Consider the following 26,930-nt stretch of genomic DNA (forward strand, 5'->3'; position numbering starts at 1 on the left):
ATGTATCTAAAAAGGATTTCTCTCTACCTGTTCTGGGGGCTTTATCTCACACTATCCCTCTGGTCAGATCGCTCTGTGTCTGTACTAGTACAGGATGAATTTCGTGCCCTGTGTGGCTGCATTTGCTTTATGTAATGCGCCTTTGAACGTGTTTATCATGAAAAGGGCGCTATATAAATCTGGTATAATAATAATAAAAATAACCAGTTATTCCAGATCCTTGTACGCCCGGAAGCGTCGTGATGGACTGACATTAACAGCCTATCTATTTATGACAACACGTCTGATCAGTTATTGAGGGTTCTTATACGCCCGGAGGCGTCTGAAAGGACTGGCATTAACAGTAGTTCAAAAATCCTATCTAAATATGTCTACGCGACTGATCAATTATTCTAGGTTCTTATAAATCCGGAAGCGTCGGAAAGAACTGACATTAACAGCAGTTTCACAATTCCTATCTAAATATGACTACACGTCTGATCAGTTACTCCAGATCCTTATAAGCGCGGAAGCGTCGGATAGGACTGCATGACTGTTACAGGACTGATAATTTATTCCAGATCCTTGAACGCCCCGAAATTTCTACAATTCCTATCTTAATATGAGTATAGTACTGATCAGTTAGTCCAGAACCTTAAACGCTCGGAAGCATTGGAAAGGACTGACATTAGATCGCACAATTCCTATACACGACTGTTCAGTTATTCAAGATTCTTATATGCCCGGAAACGTCGGAAAGGATTGTATAAAGAATAGTCTCCACAATTCCTATATGACTGAAGAAAACGATCAATGATTTACCTTTGCAACAAATTGTCTCATTTACTAGAATCGCTTCATCACTGGCGAACTGCGAGGCAAATTGATATTGTTTAACCTCACACAACTTACTGAAAACGGATATATAGCTGTAAGCATGTTTTTATTCCTGGTCACAGATGGTAAAACAACAACATAACACTAGCGCATTGTTGTTTATGAATTTTCATACATGTATTTTATTTTTAGTAGTTTCCTTCATGTTTTAAAAAGTATAATAACTGATACATAACCTTAGAACCATTGCAATGTTTTGATCAGTGGCGTGAATATCGAAGGATGTAACATGATCTTTGAAGCATACCTTGAGTACATACCAACCATTATTGATTTGTATTGACATATCATATACTAGAAAGTGAATGAGGGATATTTTACCTTATTGGATAACAGTGTATTAACTGGAAAAAAGGTAAGATTTGTTTGAATTATTGTATCAAATCCTGTCTGATTTAAGATAAGTAGGATAAGTCTGACATGTCGAACCGGATAAGTTCATTGACATTTAAAAATTGTTTTAATACTTGCTGTTTGAAAGGCCAAAGACACGGACAAAGGGTCCAACATTTTGAAACATGCACTTTGGATACATTGATTTGAAAAAGATTTAGTCTGAAAATGGTTATTTGCTGTTTAAAGATAAAGAACCTGGACAAGGTCCAGCTAATGCACATTTGAAAACATGCACATTGGATATTTCAACTGGAAAAAATATCATGTTTGTTTTACCGTTTTACCATTTTCAGTTTGAATGCATTTAATTCCGAACGAGCTATTTTATAGATTGAGAATTATTATCATTTTGAGAAAAAATGTCCAACCTCACATGTGTAAACCCTTCACTGTGGACACATTTTCGCAGCTGGAACATGTGTCTCATTAAAACGAATTACTTATGGATTTTTCACTCGTCCTTGTTAAATGATGTGGTTCAGAGTAACGGGACGGACTGGAAGTAAGGTTACCGGATAATAACCATGATCTGATTTAAATAGTCATATTGCTGAAGTAAGGTGTTGCAGAGGCCTTACCTTTTATTAAACTGTCTTCATATAACAATACATGAAACTCGCAATAATGGGATGCCTCTGAAAAACTTGTCTTGTTTGGATACAGGTCTGCATATAAGTTGCATTTCCATGTGTTCACCACAGTTTTATATTAACCACAGTGTATGCCATGCATGTGCTATACATACCCTGATTCGTAAAGGTACCCTGCTTATACTAGGAAAAGGTATGCAATGCATACCATGTATCTACCACCAAAAGGTATGCTATGCATACCCTGCTTCCACTACTAAAAGGTATGCAATGCATACCATGCATCTACCACAAAAAGGTATGCTATGCATACCCTGCTTACACTAGGAAAAGGTATGCAATGCATACCATGCATCTACCACAAAAAGGTATGCTATGCATACCCTGCTTAGACTACAAAAAGGTATGCAATGCATACCATGCGTCTACCACAAAAAGGTATGCTATGCATACCCTGCTTAGACTACAAAAAGGTATGCAATGCATACCATGGGTCTACCACAAATAAGATATGCTATGCTTACCCTGCTTAGACTACAAAAAGGTATGCAATGCATACCATGTGTCTACCACAAAAAAGATATGCTATGCTTACCCTGCTTAGACTACAAAAAGGTATACAATGCATAAACTGATTTGATTCAAACTTTAAATTTTTGTACCACATCACCACCCACATCATATGATACAAGGCCAATGGGGACTCCGTTTTACACAGGATCTTCATGAAATTTGACCAGAATGTTTGAGCGTATGCAGTTAACTTTAACTTTTTGCATGAAGGCACTTTACTCGCGAACCACTGTACCCAGGACCTTCAAACCTCACATGCTGATAGTACTTATTTAGTTCACCACCCCTTCTGACATTGGGGTCACCAGGTCAAAGGTTAAGGTCACAGGGTCCAACGTTAACTTTTTGCATGAAGGCACTTTACTCGCGAACCACTGCACCCAGAACCTTCAAACTTACCATGCTGATAGTACTTATTAAGTATACCACTCCTACTGACTTTGGGGTCACCAGGTCAAAGGTCAAGGTCACAGGGACCAACGTTAACTTTTTTCATGAAGGCACTTTACTCGCGAACCACTGCACCCGGGACCTTCAAACTTCACATGCTGATGGTACTTATTGAGTACACCACCCCTACTGACTTTGGGGTCAAAGGTCAAGGTGCTGCGGGGGCATTTGTCACCATTAGTGACAGCTCTTGCTCAATTGGGGTTCATGAAATTTGGTCAAAATAATTATCTTGATAAAATCTAGGTCAAGTTTGAATATAGGTCACCTTGGGAGAAAAGCTAGAAAAACCTTGTGTAAGCAACATGGACTGCAGTTTTCACCTTATCTCCATGAAATTTGATCAGAATATTTGTCTTGATGCAATCTAAGTTGGCTTAGAATATGGGTTATCTGGGGTCAAAATCTAGGCCACCTTGTCAATCAAAGAAAAACCTTTTGTATGCAATAGGGGCTGCATTTTACACTGGATATTCATAAAATTTAGTCGGAATGGCTGCCTTTATGAAATCTAGGTCAAGTTTCAATATGGGTAATATGTGGTCAAAAACTAGGTCGCAAGGTCAAATCAAAGAACACCGGATCTTCATAACATTTGATCACAATGTTTGTCTTGATGACTTCTAGTTCAGGCTTGAATCTGGATCATGTTGGGTCAAAAACTAGGTCATCCAGTCAGATCAAAGGAAAAGCTTGATAACACTTCAGAGGTCACGTTTATGACCATCTCTTCATGAAATTTGGTCAACATGTTTATATTGATGTTTAAAGTCTTGGTAGATTTCGAATGTGGGTCACGTGGGGCAAAAAACTAGGTTACTAGGTCAAATCAAAGGAAGTTTGTATACACTCTAGAGGTCACTTTTTTTGCTCAATTCTGTCTGAACCTTTTTGTCAGAATATTTGTTTTTATGAAATCTTGGACAAACATGAATCTAGGTCATGTCGGGTCACTAAATCAAAGAAAATACCTGTTTACCCTCACGATGTTTGGTCCAATTTTAATGAAAATTGTCAGAATATTTGTTTCAATGAAATCACTAGGTCAAACATGTATATATTGTTATGGTGTGTTTCTCAGGTGAGTGACCTAGGGTCATCTTAGCCCTTTTGTTTATGATTTTCTCACTGGTATCGATGCAGCTTTGTAGAATTTTAAAATTTACTGTCCCTTGCTCCCATTTCCTTAATAACGCCATTAGAGTTTAATGTCTGATAAAATTAATAGTTACTAGTGTGTTATGATGCCATGACTTGTATATTGTGTAACATGTTATATATAAATCAAAACTAATAAAAATGTATAGATTCAAGAATTGTATTCTGTTATAACTGCAGTTAAAGAAATAATAAATAGCAGAATTAAGTTATTATGTATTAAGACAATGTTAACGATAGGTCAGTGAGTAGTGTCCTATACAAATGTTTAGTCCTAGCGTTCAAATAAAATGGCGTAAATAGTATATTCAGTATACACTTTATAGTAGGTACATTGTATGCACGACATACACTGTACATCGAGGTACCTGTTCGTAGTATAAACAGGGTATGCATAGCAGGTCTTTTCCTGGTAGATACGATGTATGAATTGCATCCCTTTTCGTAGTTTAAGTAGGGTATGCATTGCATACTTTTCGTAGTAAATACATGGTATGCATAGCATACCTTTTGTCAGTACAGAGATTACCATGGTAATGCATTACAATACCCTTTTCCTATAGTTATATGCAGGGTATGCATTGCATACCTTTTCCTAGTATAAGCAGGGTATGCATTGCATACCTTTTTCACTATAGTATAACTATGGTATGCATAGCATACCTTTTCGTAGCAGATAATTGGTATGCATTGCATACCTTTTCCTAATATAATCAGTAGTATAAACAGGGTATGCATTGCATACCTTTTCGTAGTATTTTCTATAAGCAGAGTATGCATAGCATACCTTTCCATAGCAGATAAATAGTATGCATTGCATACCTTTTCCTAGTAAGCAGAGTACCTATTCGAAGAAGGATCAGGGTATGCATAGCATACCTTTTCGTAGTAGATACAGGGTATGTATGGCATACACTGCGGTTAATATAAAACTATGATGAACACATGGAAATGCAGCTTATATGCAGACCTGTATCCAAACAAGACAAGTTTTTCAGAGGCATCCCATTATTGCGGGTTTCATGTATTGTTATATGAAGACAGTTTAATAAAATGTTAGGCCTCTGCAACACCTTACTTCAGCAATATGACTATTTAAATCAGATTATGGTCATCATCCGGTAACCTTACTTCCAGTCCGTCCCGTTACTTTGGACAACATCATTTAACAAGGACGAGTGAAAAATCCATCAGTAATTTATTTTAATGAGACACATGTTCCAGCGGCGAAAATATGTCCACAGTGAAGGGTTTACACATGTGAGGTTGGACATTTTTTCTCAAATTGATAATAATTCTCAATCTATAAAATAGCTCGTTTCCGGTGAAAGAGGCAAACTTGAACCAGATTTCAAAAAGTTCATTTGCTATTTTGAAAGGTCGACGACCCGTGCAAAGTGTCCAACTGATGTATATACATTTTGAAAACAAATATAGTACACTAAACAGTTGATGTACAGCTTAAAGGTCCATTACTAAGGGAAAGTGAGTTGGCAATTTTTTTTTCATAGCCAGTGCATAGACTTCTGCAAAACACTAAATAATGAAGATTGGCAGGTCAAAATTTACAGAAGGTCTTTGGAACTCAAAGAAATGTATGTGTATTATGTTGAAATTTCAATGAATCGACAGAATGACCCCCCAGGTCTTTTTAACTTTCTTCATACTTCATAGAAAAATAATTGTACATATACTGCAATTAATTTCGAATTTCTACATACCAACTTTCATTTTCCAATAAAATGAAATAGTTTCTGTACTTTTTAAAAGAAATTAAAATGTTCACTTTCCTTAGTATTGGACCTTTAATGATTCAACTATGATATCGATTAATTAGTAACACTAGTGTCCAACGACATGTGTATTTTATGTGTTAATATATAAATAAATTACTATACCTGTCTAAGCTTCAGTAGATTATATGTTTTAACCATTACCATACGTAGTACAAATAATTGTACTCAAAAGATGAATATTGTTTTTTTGTTTTGTTTTTTTGGACTGTTCGATATCCCCCTCCTTTAGGTAGACAACGTGAAATATCAGAATGAATAATCGATCTACCTGAGGTCACATTATCTAGACTATATACCATACGTTACCTTCACATGCCATTAACAAAGGTTGATCCGGTCTAATTATTCATAAACGATAAAACGTTTACGTTTGCTCAACATGAACAGAAATTATACGTGGATGTAATGTAAACATATTTTTTCTAGTTTTCTCTTTGCTTATATGTTGATGTTTTACTATTCATTGTAGGAGAATCGTTGCGGTTTATCATGGCTGTCATTTAGTAATGGTAAGTCCTTTTTTTCAGTTGAAGAAAGTATAGATGGACTTAATTATTCATTTTATGTTTGTTTTTTTTTCTAGATGTCTATCAGTCATGTATGTAGTTGTTTACGTGCTACTTCATTAATTTTATACACGTTTAAGTTCGCGTTCACATTTAAGGCGGCTCGACTGTAAATCGTGCGACAACAAAGGGGAAAAAAAGAAGAAAAATTTAAGATATTAGGATATTATTGCTATATTTCTGTAAAAAAAAAGCTTTGGAAATAAGTTACTGACATGTGTTATGGAAAAAACATGAGAATTAGTTGTTTTACTTTTTTGCCATTCAAAATTGAAAAGATTTTTGTCACGGGATACGGAAGTAAACTGCCTTAATTATGATAATAATTATGGTGGCTGATTTATGTCATTTCGTTATTTCGAAACGACGAACGTCGCCCCGCCGACCAACCTATTTTAAAGAAAAATATTTTTAGCCAAAATCTGGTGACCAATCTACTTTAAGTTTTACAGTTAAAATGCATTTCGTATCAATATAGTCAAACCTTGATAATTTGATTTTGTTGACAAAAAATAACCACTAATATCATACTAATGAAAAACTTCAAAAAGGTCATAAAAGTTCATGGAAATGATCTTCACTTTTTGTACCAAAACGCTACATAAATTGATTATCATAAACGTGTAACGACTGTTATTGGAATGTAACCTAATGGGATAAAAGGAAATTAGTGTGTTTCTTACATACACTCATGTATTGTCCACATAATTTCAAGTATCATCTCTGTGTGTTTTTTACGCCAGTGTTGTAACCATTCTACGCATCGCATTTATAAAAGTACTCAATTCCAATTCAATGATATAGAGGAAGATACAGTGTTATTCTTATGAACCTGATAGCCTGTTACAGTTCACCTCTGATATTTCTCTTTTTACAGATTACTGATGCACAGCTGTAAATTATAAACACTCAGTAAGAGAAAACCTACTTACGATGGATCTGGACCTCGGTCCAGGGGTCGTTGAATTCAACGCCCCATTGCCAACGACGGATTTTGAAATGACGCCAACGGCGTCAGAAGAAACAGAAGGTTCGCCTATTCATAAAGGCGGAGACGGTGTTGATTTGAAACCAAAAAGTGGTTGCTTGGATTGTTTCAAACTAGAGTGGAGTTTACTTAAGTTCAAGTCATTTTTCTTCTTCTTCGGGGGCGCTATCGGTTCTGTTTTTCCGTATTTTTCCGTGTATTATAAACAAATAGGATTAAGTCCCAATCAAATTGGGATAATATCCGGACTTCGTCCAATAATCGGCTTTTTCAGTGGCCCCTTATGGGGATCCCTTGCTGACCGATTCCGTGTGCGGCGTATTATGTTGTTCGTCAGTGCATTAGGTTGGCTTGCATTTATTACTAGCATTGGTTTTGTTCCGACGGCGAAAATTTCAGACGCACAATGTCCATATGTAAACGATATTTTAGGCAAGACGGATAATGCAACTAACATCTCTACAAAACCGAACACGGATGTTTCGCGTGAGGATTTTAATGATCTGCACCGTTTACGTGTCGACGTCACAGCAGAGGAAAGCCTCATGGAGTCACGTGGTTGGATTTATGACAGTACTGACCTGTACAGGGTTTACATAACTATAATGATACTCGTTGTACTCGGGGAACTCGTGCAGTCACCATGTGGCGCTCTGGCGGACTCTGGATGTATCGAGACCTTAGGAAATAAAGATATGCACAAGTACGGGCATCAGAGAGCATGGGGATCACTTGGACTAGGAATCATGTATGTTTTTATCAATTTTGCTCAAAGAAGAATTAATTTCAAAAATAAGCAACATACATATGTACTTAATCCCATTTTGCAACAAAAGATGTGTGCGCTTCACAAGAAACATTATCCTTTGTTGGGCATTAAATCACATAGACATAATTTTATGTTTAACTGTTATTTTTCCAGTTTTAATTTGAGAAGGAGGACCCCAGGTGCCTTTCCGGGCATCGTGTCAGGTACGGACAGGCCTCTGGATAGAACAACCAACCGTCCGTAAGCCAACAATATGGTTTTTCTCGCATGGAATAATTTTACACGCCAAGCCAGTTTTCGAACCCATAACTATGAGGAACAAGTCATCTACGTTAATAACTTACCCTCGAAAGGTCTTTACATAAAGCAGGAACTGATGCAGTTTTCGTTTTTAGAATGTGCACAGTCTAAATATCTTTGGCGTTGTTAAAATTCAGTTACCTAAAAAACCGACATAAAATCGAACCGCGCCCTCGATTGGTAAAATTCAGTTACCTCAAAAACCGACATAAAATCTAACCGAGCCCTCGACAATGTTGGCAACTGGTAAAATTCAGTAACCTCAATAAAACGACATAAAATCGAACCGCGCCCTCGATCATGTTGGCAATTGGTAGAGTTCAGAAACCTTAAAAAACAATTTAAAATCGAAATGCGCACTCGACAATGTTGGCAATTGGTAAAATTCTGGAACATCAAAAAACCGACATAAAATCGAAACGCGCCATCGACAATGTTGGCAATTGGTAAAATTATGTAACCTCAGAAAACAACATAAAGCCGAACCGCGCCGTCCATAACGTTGGCAATTGGCAAAATTCAAGAACCTTAATAATTGGCAAAAAATCGAAACGCGCCCTCGATAATGTTGGCAATTGGTAAAATTCAGTAACCTCAAAAACCAACATAAAATCGAACCGCGCCCTCGATAATATTGCCAGCTGGTAAAATACAGTAATGAAAAAAAAGCATAAAGTCTAACCGCGCCCTTGATAATGTTGGCATTGGTAAAATTCAGTAACCTAGAAAACGACATAAAGTCAAATCGAAACACGCCCTCGATAATATTGATAATTGGTAAAATCCAGTAACCTCAAAAATCAACATGAAATCAAAACGCCCCCTCGATAATGTTGATAATTGGTTGTCTAGTATTCTCAAAAATCAGCATAAAGTCAAAACGCGTCCTCGATAATGTTGATAATTGGTACAATTCAGTAACCTCAAAACCGACATAAAATCAAATCGAAACGCGCCCTCGATAATGTTGATAATTGGTTAAATCAGTAACATAAAAAAAAACCATTATAAAATCGAAACCCGCCCTTAATAAAATTGGCGATATCATAGTACATGTACATATTTATGTAATTTCTAAGATATTTAGTCAATTTTTTGTTTTTTAGAAAATTTAAAAATTTCTAAAAAAAAATCGAAGTGTGAAAAGATAACATATCATTCATGTTTAAAAGGTCGCACAAAAATACATCTGCATGTTTTGTTTTTATTCAACGAAAAGTATCAATATAAGGATATAGAGGTGTACATGTTGAATTTTCAGTGATATGTGGTCTAATATTAAATCACACCAGGATATGACAATATAAAAACCTTAAAACGAAATTGTCGTGACATTTATTTGCATTTTGTGACATTTTATAACTGGATTGATATAATACGTTACACCATACCGTAGCATTACTCAATTTTGTTGCAATATTAAATTTAATAAAATTTTATTCATACAACTGTTGCCAGATGTAGACTTTGTATGAGAGAAATATATTGCCAAAAATATTCAGAAAGTGTTGGGAGTTTCGATTGGTAAAATAAATATAAAAATCTGAGCTGCGCTGTGCACGGCGGTAATTGGTTTACAGTGTATATGGTAATTTCGGTACAAAGTGTATTCAAGTATGATTGTGCCATTATATCAGTAATTGGGTTAATTGGCTAATTTTTACAAATTTCTCTCCCATATTTCACTCCCACGGCGTCAAATATGTGATAAAATGTTATTAATCGTATGATTTCATATTGACCTTGTAAGATTAGTCGTATTGGCTGGTCAAAGGGCGATAACCAATACGACGGACAGAGAACAAATAATACAGCCGATATGAAATAGGCATTGTAACTAAAAATACAAATATGTATTTTAGATATATGTGTAGCTAACTGCATCAAAGTACGCAGTATGAAAAAATATGTCAGATATCATTTTCTGAAAAAGAGTTATTTGAGCTGAAATAAAATTATCCTGGGTAAAATATCTGGAAAAAATGGAGACAACTCCGCTAAAACTTTATTGTAGACTTAGGTAACTATGTACATAGTATCTCATGAAAAGCATGCACTTTTTACCTCTAGGCACGAAAAAATCATGCATAATTAGAAGCAATTATGGAAAAGATCAGCACCTTGAAAAGAAAAATATATACAGATCAAATCATTTATACCTTAGGGGAAAGTGTGACATTTTTGTGGTGAAATTTGTCAAAAAAAAAAAAAAAACAATTTATTTTTAAATATTAAACCCCACAGAATTTCACATGGTAAAATATGTTGAGAAAGCTATTGCTGGAGAGAGAATCGTATTGACCCTGCTTTGTTTCGTATTGGCCTTGCTTTTTCTCATTTTCGGTATACAATATTACGTAGTTGTGAATAATTCGCATATATCTCAGGGATTTTTTCTTTTTGTTCTTTCTCCTTTTTTTCTCAAGTCCTTTATGCAGGGTAATGCAGATGTAAAATATTTACTGTTCTCTTGTGAATGAATATCTTTAATTTAATAAAGCAAAATATTTTTAAACATTGTATTATTTTCTTCCTTTTCAGTGTATATATATGTACCTTTAAATAGTGTACTATTTTCAACGTTTCAGGTCTGTAGTTGTTGGAGGAATCATAAGTACAATGAGGCAGGATAAAACTATATGTGGCGTGGATGTTGTATTCAGCAATTATCATGTTGCATTTTTCTTTTTTGCTGGATGTATGTTTTGTTGCACCGTCACAACATTTTTCTTCAAATTCCAGGTAAGTATGCCAACGAACTACATCTTGTTTTTTTTCCTTGAGGAAAGTGTTACGTGTTCGGGTTTAACGTCTTTTTCAGTCATATAAACGGCGGTGTCTACTTGTAGTAGTGAGCACAATGCCCAACTTTATAGTGCTGCCTCACTGGAATATCACGCCGTTGACACATGACATGATACCCAACCCAGTCTCATTATACTGACACCGGGCTGACCAGTCCTAGCACCTCTTAATGCTGAGCGCCAAGCGACGAAGCTACTAGTACCATTTTTTGGTATGACGCGGCTAGGGATCGAATCCACGGCCTCCCGCAATCGATGCGGGCGCTCTACCGCTAGGCTACCGAGGCGGTCGTCTTTGAGAATAGCTTCGTTTCAGAAATTACTTTCAGCACATTCGGCTGACATGGTGTAGATATGAGCCGTGCCATGAGAAAACCAACATAGTGGGTGTGCGACCAGCATGGATCCAGACCAGCCTGCGCATCCGCGCAGTCTGGTCAGGATCCATGCTGTTCGCTTTTAAAGCCTATTGGAATTGGATAAACTGTTAGCGAACAGCATGGATCCTGACCAGACTGCGCGGATGCGCAGGCTGGTCTGGATCCATGCTGGTCGCAAAGCCACTATGTTGATTTTCTCATGGCACGGCTCATATAGAAGTGTGTTTCAGAATTCCCTCATTATGATGATTATGTTGCTCGTCGTTGCATTCAATAAATTGATCCGCGTAAGATTTATAGAGATATCTTCTAACCTCCATGATGTACAGTCATGTGTTATGTTCCTGAATGATCGGTTTTCCTACAATATCGATGTTTAAATAGTATATAGCGACTAATATCGCTATACAAAAGCCAGACAAGAACATAACAAGTAACTTTTGATCTCCCTGAACATCTTTTTTTTTAATTAAAGATCGAAAAAGATGCACGAGAAAGATAAATAGCTATTTACGTATCTGATTGTTTACGTTAATTTAGATTGTCAGACACAAATATATTATACTCAGTGTTTCGTAAAATGAAGTGCAAAATAATGTTTTGTTGCATATACATAATATATTCGCTGATTGCTTTAAAAAAATAACAAACATATTAACGTTCTGGCGACTATACTGCAATACCTTAATTAATACATATATGAAAGTGGTTTGGTGTAATGAAATTGTGCGACACATTTATATCCCATTTAATTTAAAACGTTGAGTCATATGTATTGCATTTTATGGTAATACTCTACAGAAGTTTAAAATCTGAATATCTTGAATCACTGAATTATGTTGATAAATCATGTACCAAAGTAGGGAAGGTAATTCGAATTGCAATGATTAGAAATCATTCAAATCAATAACTTCGTAATGATTACGAAATTTGGAAACATATGCTGTAATAAAATCCTCTATTAGAAGCGAAGAGAGTAATCAATCAAAGTAATAGTAAGATTCCGTTTGAGTCTGTTCATGAGAGGCAATCAAATGTACAACACCCCACACGCCCGCCCTTTAGCGGAACTCTGTTATTCCATATACATGAATGAACTCCACGAGTCAAAGGCCCGATAAAAGGTAACAACAATGATGTACAAGTCAAAGAAATACAAGGAATGTTAGGTAACTATCATGCTGACCGATAGAAGTCATATAGTTTTATACTTTCGCTTGCTTGGTTGTGTACATTCGCAGCACATCACTAGGAGTAATATATACATGACACAAGTGACAAAACTGTTACCGACCGAGCAATAGACTACCTTAATTGATTAACGTCTTTAGAAATGAAATCACCTTGTGCTCAATTTGTCTCTTAGAAGGAAATTATCACATGTTTCCATTGTCTCTTAGAAGGAAATTATCACATGTTCCATTGTCTCTTAGGAGGAAATTGTCACATGTTCCATTGTCTCTTAGGAGGAAATTATCACATGTTCTTTTGTCTCTTAGAAGAAAGTTAAGTAAAACTACATCATCTCTCAAAAAGAAACATAATATTCCATTATCCCTTAGATGGAAATTACCAAGATCCTCTTTATTTCCCTTATTAGATAGAAATTACTTAGAGCCCCCTTATTTCATAGAAAGAAATTACCTTTTTGTTCTACTATCCCTAAATTAGAAATACATAGTTCTCCCTTATTTCATAGAAGTTTCATTATACCTTAGATAGAAATTACCTAAAGCCCCCTTACTTAACAGAAAGGAATTACCTAATTTTCCCATTTTTCTAAAAGATGGTTATTACCTAGTACTCTCTTATCTTTTCGAAGGAAATTTACCCAATATTCAATTTTCCCTTAGATAGAAATTACCTAGTACTCTCTTATGTTTTCGAAGGAAATTACCCAATATTCAATTATCCCTTAGATAGAAATTACCTAGAACTCTCTTATGTTTTCGAAGGAAATTACCCAATATTCAATTATCCCTTAGATAGAAATTACCTAGTACTCTCTTATGTTTTCGAAGGAAATTACCCAATATTCCATTATCCCTTAGATAGAAATTACCTAGTACTCTCTTATCTTTTCGAAGGAAATTTACCCAATATTCAATTATCCCTTAGATAGAAATTACCTAGTACTCTCTTATCTTTTCGAAGGAAATTTACCCAATATTCAGTTATCCCTTAGATAGAAATTACCTAGTACTCTCTTATCTTTTCGAAGGAAATTTACCCAATATTCCATTATCCCTTAGATAGAAATTACCTAGTACTCTCTTATCTCATTGAAGGAAATTACATAATATTTCATAAAATCTCTTACTTTCAGTTATCTCCAAGAACAAAAAATTACCTCCAATGTTTCATTATCTCTTATCAGCAAAAAGACACGCTCTAAGCATGCTTTTATTTTCATAAGATAATAAGAGATACAGTCACATGTTTAGTACAGTATTCCATTGCTAGAGAACATCCAAAAAACAAGAGGTGTTTATTTGTGATCCTCATTTGAGCCGTGCCATGTGAAAACCAACATAGTGGGTTTTGCGACCAGCATGGATCCAGACCAGCCTGCGCATCCGCGCAGTCTGGTCAGGATCCATGCTGTTCGCTTTTAAAGCCTATTGGAACTGGAGAAACTTGTTAGTGAACAGCATGGATCCTGACCAGACTGCGCGGATGCGCAGGCTGGTCTGGATCCATGCTGGTCGCAAAACCCACTATGTTGGTTTTCTCATGGCACGGCTCATTTTCTTTATTCTCACAGAAACAACAGGATGACCATAATTGTTCAAAACCCAAACCGAACCCATTCAAGGTGTTCCGAATGTTTCTCACAATACATTATGGTTCCTGGCTTCTGTGTATGTTCTTCACGGGGATCTGCAATGGTGTCATCTGGGGATTTTTGTTCTGGCATTTGGAAAATATAGGTAAACGTATAAGTTTCGTAAATTATTTATAAATAACCATAATACATGTATATACATGATAATTGTTACCATTTTACCATTTTAGTGTAAAGAAGAATCTAACTGACTTCAACTACCGCCCCCTTCCCCCCCCCCCCACCCCCACCGCCACCCCGCTTCCCAACCATACTACAGTTGTTTTGTTGTTGTTTTTTTTGTTGTTGTTTTTTTTTGTTGTTATTCAACTTTGAATGTTTCTTTGTAAATACTTCTCTGTGTGATGCGAGATTTGAATGTTTACAACAATGTGATGTTAAGACTGTTTTTGCGTATAAATAATCTGTTTGATAGTTACATTTATTAACAAATTTATCAATGCAAATTTTCTATACATATCACATGCACCGGTGTCATATTTAAAAATTTGTATATTATCATTACGATAGGGGATACATTCCAAATGCAGAAAGAAAAGTAAAAAAAAGCTAAGCATTACAGAATCTGTAATTTGCAAACTTGATGCGAGTGCCAGTGTTTTTTTTGTTTTTTTTTTTTTTTGTGTGTTTTTTGCTTCTTTTTTTTCGTTTTTTTTTTTATACCTTTTTTTGTTTCAATTGAGATTGACTTAGGTTGATTGATGTAAATGCTTTTTTTCTATCACGAATGACTTGGATGGAATGATGTAATTCATACTTTTAGTACTGTTTACTTTGGCTTAGTAAGAGTCTTAGTAAGTTGTTTGTTTTGTCGTAACTCATTGATCTCCAGTTAACTGTATGATATTAAGGTTTACATGTCTTTAGCTCGCCGGAATCTATTAGCTACTCATTCTTCTCTAATGAATATTTGAGCCGCGCCATGAGAAAACCAACATAGTGGCTTTGCGACCAGCATGGATCCAGACCAGCCTGCGCATCCTATTGCAATTAGTGAAACCGTTAGCGAACAGCATGGATCCTGACTAGACTGCGCGGATGCGCATGCTGGTCTGGATCCATGCTGGTCGTAAAGCCACTATGTTGGTTTTCGCATGACACGGCTCATTTGCAATGCTGTACACTGGTAGGAAACAGGAAATGTAAATTTCATTGATTTTGAAAGGAAGAACGCATTATCCACATAAGTAAAATATGATTTTTCCATAGAAAACTCGGATCAGCATTTTTCAGACATTTTAAGGCAGAGAACATAAGATATAACTTGAGCCGCAGCATGAGAAAACCAACATAGTGCGTTTGCGACCAGCATGGATCCAGACCAGCCTGCGCATCCGCACAGTCTGGTCAGGATCCACGCTGTTCGCTAACGGTTTCTCTAACGGATACGCAGGCTGGTCGGGATCCATGCTGGCCGCATACGCAGTGAGTAACTATTTGGATATTTAACTGGTATATTTTGTATCTTTTTAAAGGAAAATATTTGTGTACATTACCCATAAGAGAGAAAATTTCAAATCTTACATAAAACAGAGTTTAGCACTTAAAATATTGTGTGAACACCTGTTTAAATTTACATACTTGCAGTGAATATCTTCGGGCGGTGCTTTTCGATTAATACTGAATATCTGATATCAGAATCAAGATCTTTTCGCATCAAGTAATCAGCATCGCTTGGCTGTCGTTATATCATGGATGTGTATTAAAATGCCAGGGGAAAAAACTTTCATTTTTGTATAAAACCTTGTTTTAGAGACTTAAATCTACATAAAAAATAAGACGCTATCTTATGGTATATGAAAAAATAGGGGGAAGAGACAAAAAAGAAAACTCGTGTCTCTTTGTTGTATGAAAGAATCAGAGACACAATGAAATCAGGATACAATTGTCTTTGGTACGAGATAAAAAAAAAAACAACAAAATATATCAAATCATACTTCCTAGACTTTAATTATAACTACCAGATGACCCCAAGTGATAAGGGGTCACCTAACTGTGACCTTGACCTACTGACCTACTTTCTTGTTTTTTAAGATACAGCCTTGAAATTTGACTTTCAGTGACCATAGAAGTGACCTGCTGACCTACTTTCTTAATAGTTTAGCATCAGTTTGACATTTGAAACATGTTCACACAACTGGGAAAAGATTTCAATGCTTACTTATATTTTACTTGCTTACCTGATCTCTTACACTTGTCAGTGTAGCTAACATTACTCAGGTGAGCGATCCAGGGTCATCATGACCCTCTTGTTATGTACTCCTACATATTGATTTTATCAAATATGTATTAAACAAAATGCCTGGATTGCAGATATCAAATCTGTTAAAACACATATTTATCAGCCCCATACTAATATCACACAAGAGCTTACTACCATGCTACTGGGATGTTAGAAACTAACATTAAATAAAATAATATAACATAAATGAGCCGCACCATGAAGAAACCAACATAGTGGGTTTGCGACGCAGTCTGCTCAGGATCCATGCTGTTCGCTAACGGTTTCTCTAATTGCAATAGGCTTTGAAAGCGAATAGCATGGATCCATGCTGGTCGCAAAACCACTATGTTGGTTTTCTCATGGTGCGGCTCAAATGTCTGCTGTATAACGGCATAGAAAATCAAAGCGCTCAAAGCGCTGATGGTGGCTGCTAATCAATGTTTAAAATATTACAAAGAAAGCGACAACTGAGGTATTGTTAATATAAACCATAAGAATTTTTTTTAACATTCGGCTTTGGTTTTAAAATTAATCCTTTTTCATTGCCAGCCATTGTTTACATACACACTGATTCAGTCTTTAACGAATAGTTTTGATCCTTTTTGATTATTTGTGACGAAAACTACAACATAAATTACATCGAAGATGTTTTACTTTGAATAAATAATATAAGCTTTTTCTCCAAATCATTCAGCTTTTAAGATTTCTTTTTAAAGCTTTTGGGCAGTGTCTGTCATGAATTATTATACACACTGATTTAGTCCGTATCAGATAGCTGTGGTTTTCATGAGACTTTTGTGAAAGAAAACAACACAAACGTGCACCACAAATGCACCTCAGAATGTCAGTTCTGCAGCCAATGTATTTTAGAGGTGCATTAATCATCACTCCATCTGTTATAAATACTCAAATGTTCGCTAGACATAACAGCAGGCTTCGCAAAAATGCTTGACATTAAGTCAGACAAACTTACAACTTTAGTCAGACCGAGAAAAAGAGTCGAACATATGTAACTGGCGAAACGAAACCGTTTTAATTTTTATACATATATTTGTATCCAGATATACTGAGACGCACCATGAGAAAACCAGCATAGTGCATTTGCGACCAGCATGGATCCAGACCAGCCTGTGCATCCGCGCATTCTGGTCAGAATCCATGCTATAGCTTTCAAAGCCTATTGCAACTAGAGAAACTGTTGGCGAACAGCAAGGATCCTGACCAGAGTGGTGTGCGGATCCGAAGTTTGATCTGGGTACATGCTGGTCACAAATGCACTCTGTTGTTTTTCTCATGGTGCGACTCCAATGAATTTAGCTGAAGTCAGCAGAATCTGTCTTGAAACAATTCAATTTTTAAGTTGGTTAAATCTGTTATCCGACGACTTGCTACAGTCTGACAGATTGCCGTTTCAAAAAGGCGAGTATTAGTACTATCGCTGCGCCCACTTTCACGGCCTTACAAGTTGATGAAATCGTGATACAGTAGCACCACTTAGTCAAAGCGAGCTTGCAACACTTCTCAGCTTGGGCGACCTGTGGGTTTCCGCTTTGATAATTCGTGTTTTGTTAGGCGAAATTATACCGAATACATGTGTATCTATGCATACATATAGTATCTTATATTGTACATTTGCTGAAGGAAGCATATTATTCAGAAAACATACATGTCTTTGATTCACACGGCAGGTCACATTGCAAACAATATCGAATGAATTTTAACTGAATGTTCTTTTATTTTTGTTCACTCTCGTATTGCTAAGCATGTTTTAGTATATTTTGTTCTTGATAAAACGATGAACTGTACATGTTCAAGTTATATCAATAAAGTACTGTTCTGTTCATAAATCATCTCACTAACTTTGCGCTAATTAGTATTAATTGATAGTATCAACGTCTGAGGAAATCCATATCACTGCTGATTATCGATTTTTAGCTCACCTGAGCAATGCTCAGGTGAGTTTTTCTGATCACTCGATGTCCGGCGTCTGTCTGTCTGTCGTCTGTCTGTCCGTCAACATTTAGCTTGTGTATGTGATAGAGGCTGTATTTTTCAACTGATCTTCATGAAATATGGTCAGAATGATAACCTTGAGGAAATCTAGGCCAAGTTCGAAAATGGGTCATCTGGGATCAAAAACTAGGTCACTAGGTCAAATCAAAGAAAAACCTTGTGTATGCGATAGAGGCTGTATTTTTCAATTGATCTTCATGAATATTGGTCAGAATGATAACCTTGATGAAATCTAGGACGAATTCGAAAATGGATTATCTGGGGTCAAAAACTAGGTCACTAGGTCAAATAAAAAAAAAACTTTGTGTATGAGATAGAGGCTGTATTTTTCAAGTAATCTTCATGAATTTTGGTCAGAATGATAACCTTGATGAAATCTAGGCCAATTTCGAAAATGGGTCATCTGGGGTCAAAAACTAGGTCACTAGATTAAATTAAAGAAGAACCTTGTGTATGCGATAGAGGCTGTATTTTTCAATTAATTTTCATGAATTTTGGTCAGAATGATTGCCTTGATGAAATCTAGGTCAGCTTCGAATATGGCTATCTAGGGTCAAAAAGTAGGTCATTATGTCAAATCAAAGAAAAACCTTGTGTATGCGATAGAGGATATATTTTTGAATTGATCTTCATGAAATTCAGTCAGAATGATTGCCTTGATAAAATCTTGGTCAAGTTTGAATATGGGTCATCTTGGGTCAAAAACTAGGTCACTAGGTCAAATCAAAGAAAAACCTTGTGTATGCAACAGAGGCTGTATTTTTCAATTGATCTTTATGAAATTTGGTCAGAATTATTGCCTTGATAAAATCTAGGTAGAGTTTGGTTATTGGTCATCTGTGGTTAAAAACTAGGTCACTAGGTCAAATCAGAGAAAAACCTTGTGTATGCAATAGAGGTTGTATTTTTCAATTGATTTTTATGAAATTTAGTCAGAATGATTTCCTTGATGAAATCTAGGTCAAATTTGAATATGGGTCATCTTGGGTCAAAAATTAGGTCACTAGGTCAAATAAAAGAAATACTTGTGTTTGCTCCAATTTTAATGATACTTGGTTAGAATATTTTTTTCCATGCAATCACTAGGTCTAAGTTTACACTGTTATGGTGTATTATGGTGTGTTTCTTAGGTGAGCGACCCAGGGCCATCTTGGCCCTCTTGTCCATAAATAGCCTAATTAACATGTGGTCATATTTTTGCGTGCTTGAAACGAAAACGAGACAATGCAGTCGAAAATTCAGTAACATTCTCAGTTCACTAGGGTTGCATTAATATAATATCTTACAATTTGATATCTATGACGAACATTTAAGTTTGTTCTGACATATTTGAAAAGTGTTACAACTTGCTGGAAAAGCTATCAGAGCTACAAACTGGTATTGTCTATGGACCGGGAATGTTTGGAAACTTTTCCGTTGAAATTCCGTTTCTATTTTTAGCCGCGGATAATTGCTAGCAGAAGTCATTGTTCTTTATCAAATAAAGCCTTAAATTTCGGGAGTTAAACATGTGACACTGCGGTTAGGAAACATTTTTGAATTGTCAGTCTGGATTCCCAGGCTAAGTTTCTATATATATAAGCTACCTTTTCTACGTTATAAGCTACGTGACCTCTGGGGCAGTACTATGCAATAGCTAATCAATATCATCGCTCCAGTTCAGGTGACATGAGGTCATCGTTTATTCACTTGACCATAAATTTGCATATTTGTATTCATACACGTGGTTGTTTTAATTAAAACGTTGACTTCAATTTGTATTGATTTTAGTCGCCGAATTTACATTAAAAATGGTATTAAGGCATATATTGTAGCTTTGCATATTCTGCGCGTTGTGTAGATAATTGTTTACCTGGAAAGCTTGGAACTATTTTTGGTTGTGTTGTTAGGATGGTCTTAAGAACTGACAAGATTTCTCAAACGGAGTATTCTTTTTGACACTGGTGGCAGCAGTCACCAAATATCATACTGAGAAACCGTAATACTGTGCAACGGAAAAATCTAAACAACTAAAGACTGTCTGCTGTATCACATGATTTGTTGGAAACTTAGAAAAATTGTTTTGCCTCTTTAAAAACACAAAAATAACGTTTGACTTCATAAATAAACTGCACAGATGTCACCTTATATATGTAAAAAGTGCAACAGCCTGAACATGCTATTCTGAAACGTAATGTTAAAAAATGCAAATCAGTGTCTCACATTTTCCGATGAACTTTTTTCAACCCATCGTATTTTGCAATGGGTTGGTGTAGGCCTTTCTCTGTTTAGATTGCTTAGAAGTTTTTCATTTGACTGTTCCCGTGTTACTCACGACCGTTCCCGTTAAACTCACTACTTTTCCCGTCTAGCCCACGACCGTTCCCGTTTTACTCACGACCGTTCCCGTCTAACTCATGGTTGTTACCGTCTAACTCATGACTGTTACCGTCTACTGTCTAACCCATGACTGTTACCGTCTAACTCTTGGCTGTTACCGTCTAACTCATGGTTGTTACCGTCTAACTCTTGGCTGTTACCGTCTAACTCTTGGCTGTTACCGTCTAACTCATCTAACTCATGGTTGTTACCGTCTAACTCATGGTTGTTACCGTCGAACTCTTGGCTGTTACCGTCTAACTCATGGTTGTTACCGTCTAACTCATGACTGTTACCGTCTAACTCTTGGCTGTTACCGTCTAACTCATGGTTGTTACCGTCTAACTCATCTAACTCATGGCTGTTACCGTCTAACTCATGACTGTTACCGTCTAACTCATCTAACTCATGACTGTTACCGTCTAACTAATGACTGTTTCCGTCTTTGTCTAACTTTAGCAATCTTCGCTCGTTTCAGGTGCAACACAACTAGTTCTAGGTTTAGCAAATGGAGTGTGCCTGTTTTCGGAGATGTGCATGTTCCTCTTGGTATTCCGTATCTTGGAGAAGACAGGGTGTCTAGTATTTATGGCTCTTGGTCTCCTCGGATACACAGTCAGATTTATTGTGTTTGCTGTGATAGATAATCCGTGGCTCGTGCTGCCATTTGAAATTTTACAAGGTAATTCATCACTTTTTTTCCATATTATATGTAATACTCTGTAAGACACTATTCTGTTGTACTAAATTTTATTTTGATATTTCATCAAGCTATAACAAATAATAAAATATATTTCAACAGGAATGAGATTGCATATTCAATTTCGCTTGAGCATTTGTGCGTAAATAATATTTTTATTTTTTCTTAAAGACATAATATTTTTTATTTCATTATCTCTCTTTTTTCTTTCAGGTTTTACGTTTGCCGGTATTTGGTCAGTGTTTACAAAATATTTATGCGCCAATGTACCATCCGAATACCTTGGAACATTGCAAGGGTTTCTTCATGGAGTTTACTGGGGTCTTGGGTCTGGAACAGGTCACATGATCGGTGGTATCTCTGTAGAAACACTTGGCGCACGTGTAACATTCTGGATCTTCGCTGGTGCATCGTTTTTCAATTTGGCTCTATTTTTAATAGTGCAAAAGGTATCCGTCTGTTTATTTTCAGATTTATAATATAATTTTGGAGCACGTCAGTCCTGCATTTCCCAAAGAAACTTAAACGGACCACTATATTCTTAACATCTATGTAGCCAATATACTTTCAAGTATTTCTTACTAATTAATGAGACGTGTTAAATTAGTATATTAAAAACTGAAATATGAAAAAAAAAAATCTTTTTATAGATCCTAATTTGAAAATTGAAAAGACCGTTCCTTAAACAACATTTGCAAAGTCCGAAGAGCAGGTAGCTACTAGCACTTTTATTCGTCTTTCACTTCGCATCTTTCACTCTATGTTAAACATGTGCTGGAGTGAAAGTTATTTTCTCCATATATAAATGTTCGACCATTTCTGAGTTTTTTAACACAACATATAGAAATTAAGTTTAACTTTAAATTACAGGTATCAGGATAATTGCCTAAACACTACAAATTTATTGCACTATCCAAATAAAACTTGATAGCTCTTTATAGCTCTTTCTTAAAGCTATCTGTGAATAACATATGAAAAACGCACGTTTGTCCTCATGTCAGTGCTAAGTGATCTTCTTGAGAGGGGAAAATAAAGGTAATGTAATAATCAATGATCTAAACGAGAAAAATGTACCATAAATTGTTACTTCAAAATTATCATATCCTAAAGCACCTGTCGTTTTCTCTTGTAACACATGGTCCTGATGAAATGGAAGGTGTTCCCAAACGTGAAGCCAGTGTCTAAATTTAGTATCATCTTTTCCGTTCGCGAAGTAGGGAAATCAGTTTAAGTGTTTCCCGAACGGGATATTTCCACCACCGTGTCTTTCAAATATGTATTAGCTCGTTATTCCATCATGCCTTGTGTTGCACTAAATGCTTGCAATATTTTGAAATTTCAGTGCACAACCAAGCCGAATGTGTTCGGTAACTATGAGGAACTGGATGACAAGAAGACGTAGTGTGTTTTCCTGGATGAATAAAAACAAATATCATATATTTTTGCAGTCGTACTTGATGATTTTAGCTCAGCTGAACACAAAATGTTCGAGGTGAGCTGTTGTGATCACTAAGTGTACGTCGTCCGTCTACACTTTTCTTCAAACGGCACTTCTCTGAAACCAGTAAGTGGAAGTTACTGAAACTTGGCTTGTTTTTTCTTGGTTGGTCCTGTACCAAGATTGTTTAAAGAATTCATTCAATGCAGAATCCTGGTTACCATGGCAACCAAACGCAAAATTTAAAAGAAAAATCTTGAGACCAATAGTTTAGATATAGCATTGTGTAATGGTCCTCTACCAAATTTGTTCAAATAATGATTGGCCTCGCATTGAGGTTCACTTGTATTACACAGACTTATATAGAGAAAAAAATTAAAATCTTCCGGTATAAAACCTCTAACCTGAGCTGAGGTATTTTGCATAGGGCTCTGTATTGTGGTGCTTAACCAAGTTTGTTCAGATCATGCCTCAGGATTTAAATTGTTCCCACCCAATATTCACTTCTTTTAAATAGACTTATTTTAGAGTAAAACTTTAAAAACCTCCTTGTCTGAAGCTGCAAGACCCAGAGTATGCAGCTTCGTGATGTGATCCTTTGCGAAGTCCATTCAAATCTTGTCCTTGGGGTCAAAATTGGCCTCGCCCATTGAGGTAACTTGTTTAACATATAATATGTCGCGAATTGTCTCTTCATTTTGTTGTTTAAGGGGATAATTATTTGACAAATAATCATTTTGTTTAAATCTCTTTTGATTTGTTTATTGTACTATTTTTGATAACACAGCAGACAATCCACATTACATTGTACGAAACAACGTAATTTTAAAATTCTTTGCCTTTAGTTATAAAGTAAAGCTAGTATTTGAATTTCTTCCGCTGGATATTCAAGACAACAAGGCGAATAAATCCAGCTGTATTTAATCCTCCTTTCTTTCTTTTTGTTGTGGTATTTTTCAAAATTTACAGTCACCAAATCATTTATCAATGAAATGATCTTATTACATATTCTAACACGACCAGCAAATAACCTACAAAAAAAAAAACATATATGTAGAGCAAAATCTATCTCGGGTTATTTTGCGATAAACCACTCGCGTGCAATGACATCATCCGATCCAGGTGCGTAGCACGGTCGTAAAAAGTAGTTACCATTTTTTCTAACACTGTTGATACTAGTATGTCGTGTTAGAATCGAAATAATAAGTTCGCAAGTGTGATTTACCGTAGAATAACCCGAATGTTTCGTTCTTATTCTTATGCGAAACAATATATCACTCAGGCCTACGGCCTTCATGATATATTCTTACGCATAAGAACTCAAAACTCGGGTTATTCTACGATAAACCACGTTTGGGAACTTATTATTTCTTAAATAAACAAATCGTTGATTTCTGACATCTAGGCATATAAAATGTAAACGTAATAATTAACGAATACAACAGCGTTACTGTAGCAGTGTATAGGAAAGTCATAAAAAGTGAGCTTAACATTGTGGACAGTTTTGTACATGTAATTTGGATGCATGATTGTCAAAATGATCTGTAAGATCTTTTGTTTAACATGTTTGTATAAGTCTTCGAAAATATCTAAACAGATCAATTACAAACAATATTTACAAACGTTTACTGCCTAATATATAGACTTGTATAATAAAACTTTAAACATCTTCCTGTATGAAACCTCAAGGCTTAGATCTTAGATATTTGGCATATAGCATTGTGTAGAGGTCCTCTGTCAACAAGTCATGTATGTATTTAAGTCAGGTGAGCGATATAGGACCATGATGGTCCTCTTGTTACTTAATGTTATATGTTTATTAGTTTCCTGTATCATGGTCACGTCTTTCAAGATCTCATTTTCTGTGATCTTTAATTGTTGTTTCGTTTTCAGTTACTGGTTACTGTAGATTTTTAGGTGAACAGAGTTAAATAAAACAATATATGAGCCGCACCATGGGAAAACCAACATTGTGCGTTTGCGACCAGCATGGATCCAGACCAGCCTGCGGTCAGGATCCAAGCTGTTCGCTAATGGTTTCTCTCATTGCAAAATGCTTTAAAAGCGAACAGCATGGATCCTGACCAGACTGCGCGGATGCGCAGGCTGGTCTGGATCCATGCTGGTCGCAAACGCACTATGTTGGTTTTCTCATGGCGCGGCTCATATATAATTTTACAACCTAGGAATTCATTTTGTATAGTTACTAGTTACAGTATGAGCTAGATTAATAAAATATTAAAATCATTTAATTGAAGAAAAAAATGAAAAATATATTTTAATGATTTAAACAGAATTGATGGCAAAAACATTCTTAGCCATTCTCTGAGCAAGAGAATAATAACTACAGTATCGAAATTGGCAATGATTTGAACCAGATGAATGGTCTGGCTGCATATGTGTCATAACTTAAGATGTCAAAAAAAAGTCTGTACTTGTTCAAATCCCAGCAATCATGATTTAAAAGATTTTTTTCTCGAAATCATACTTGTAGTGTTTGCAGTTTTTTTTATATTTACAAATTTTAATTGGAGATGGACTGTTTTCTCATTTTGAATAGGAGGGAGGAAGAGGGGCTATGAGCATGTAAGATGAAAACTTAGAATAATAATTTTGAATAACATGATAAATTGATAAGAGGACTATGAAACGCTCAAGGGGTGCAATGGAGAGTTAGGGTTGGTGCCTTTGTAACTGGAAAGGGTCCATGGGGAGTTGGATGGCAGGGTTGGTACTAAAAACTTTTAGGAGTTCAAACACAATAAATTGCAATAGACAGAACCATAAAAGTGCATTCTAAATTACCAAATCAATTCTTATTTGAGGTTTTAATATAGTACGGACTGTAGTTAAGTAGACATAGTGAAACTAAGACTTTTATCTGAAAGCATCGCGACGCCTTTGCACACCCAGGGGTGTACAGTACATTGTACTTTAAAAGTCGAGCTACAAACTTAAAATACATCTAATACTGACATTTATTAAATGTATAATTTTTAGATATGTTTTCGAACAACAATTAAACCATGTTTGGTAAAGACATCCAATTTATTTGTCTCGCTGAACAATACCTGAAGAAAATGCTTTATTATAAAAAAAAAACGGTCGTTTTAACGTAGTTAGTCTTTAAGCATTTATATCTATGAACTGTATAATAAAAGAAACATACAGTTTATTATATTAAATGTCATTGTTCTGATGACAAATTCCACAGATATACATTTTCTCTTCTGTAATAAAGAGTGTTCGGTCTTCTGCTGACTTTGTTTTTGATCATTGAAGCCGTTTGCCGTCTAGAGTCTACCTGTTTCAGTGTAGATAGTAGTTGATATTTAACGTGTACATAAAATTTGTATTTGTGTGAAATCATATGTGTAAGCTGAAGTATGTTTAAAAACCCGACTGTCAGGCCCGCCTAGTTAGGTCACATAAGGTAAAAGCGCAAATATAGAGGTTTTAAACCATCAAATATATGCACGTGTTGATATATATGTGTTATATATAAAACTGCATAGTTACTAGTATTTGATATATGAGCATTCAGACGTATTTAGACACAGGAAAAACAGTTCTGCTTGAATATTCAAAGGGAGATAATTATGCTGAATTTGTGTCTTATTTCATTGAGCATTTATCTGTGTTCGTAACAGATAAAAGATAGAAAACAGTATTCCAGTCTTGTCCCGTTCTTTGTCCCTATGAAGTG

General features: G+C 35.8%; 1 protein-coding gene across 1 annotated transcript; it reads left to right on the plus strand.

Moving 5' to 3' along the window:
- Positions 1–951: 951 nt before the first annotated feature.
- LOC123559435 (major facilitator superfamily domain-containing protein 6-like) lies at positions 952–26,479 on the plus strand. The gene is made up of 8 exons (XM_045351255.2): positions 952–1,231; positions 6,309–6,348; positions 7,283–8,141; positions 11,051–11,204; positions 14,411–14,576; positions 21,565–21,768; positions 22,000–22,235; positions 23,129–26,479. Exons 3-8 carry the CDS (start codon positions 7,339–7,341, stop codon positions 23,186–23,188), a joined length of 1,623 nt encoding a protein of 540 aa, XP_045207190.1. The 5' UTR covers positions 952–1,231; positions 6,309–6,348; positions 7,283–7,338; the 3' UTR covers positions 23,189–26,479.
- The last annotated feature ends 451 nt before the right edge of the window (positions 26,480–26,930 follow it).

Source organism: Mercenaria mercenaria, chromosome 10 (genome assembly GCF_021730395.1).
Source record: "Mercenaria mercenaria strain notata chromosome 10, MADL_Memer_1, whole genome shotgun sequence".
NCBI lineage: Eukaryota > Metazoa > Mollusca > Bivalvia > Venerida > Veneridae > Mercenaria > Mercenaria mercenaria.

Bases quoted from the DNA above. Each gene is read 5' to 3' on its own strand.
- LOC123559435 (XM_045351255.2), top strand. From the start codon at position 7,339: ATGGATCTGGACCTCGGTCCAGGGGTCGTTGAATTCAACGCCCCATTG. The intron at 11,205-14,410 runs GTAAGTATGCCA...TTATTCTCACAG, and splicing joins CATTTTTCTTCAAATTCCAG to AAACAACAGGATGACCATAA. The intron at 14,577-21,564 runs GTAAACGTATAA...CGCTCGTTTCAG, and splicing joins CTGGCATTTGGAAAATATAG to GTGCAACACAACTAGTTCTA.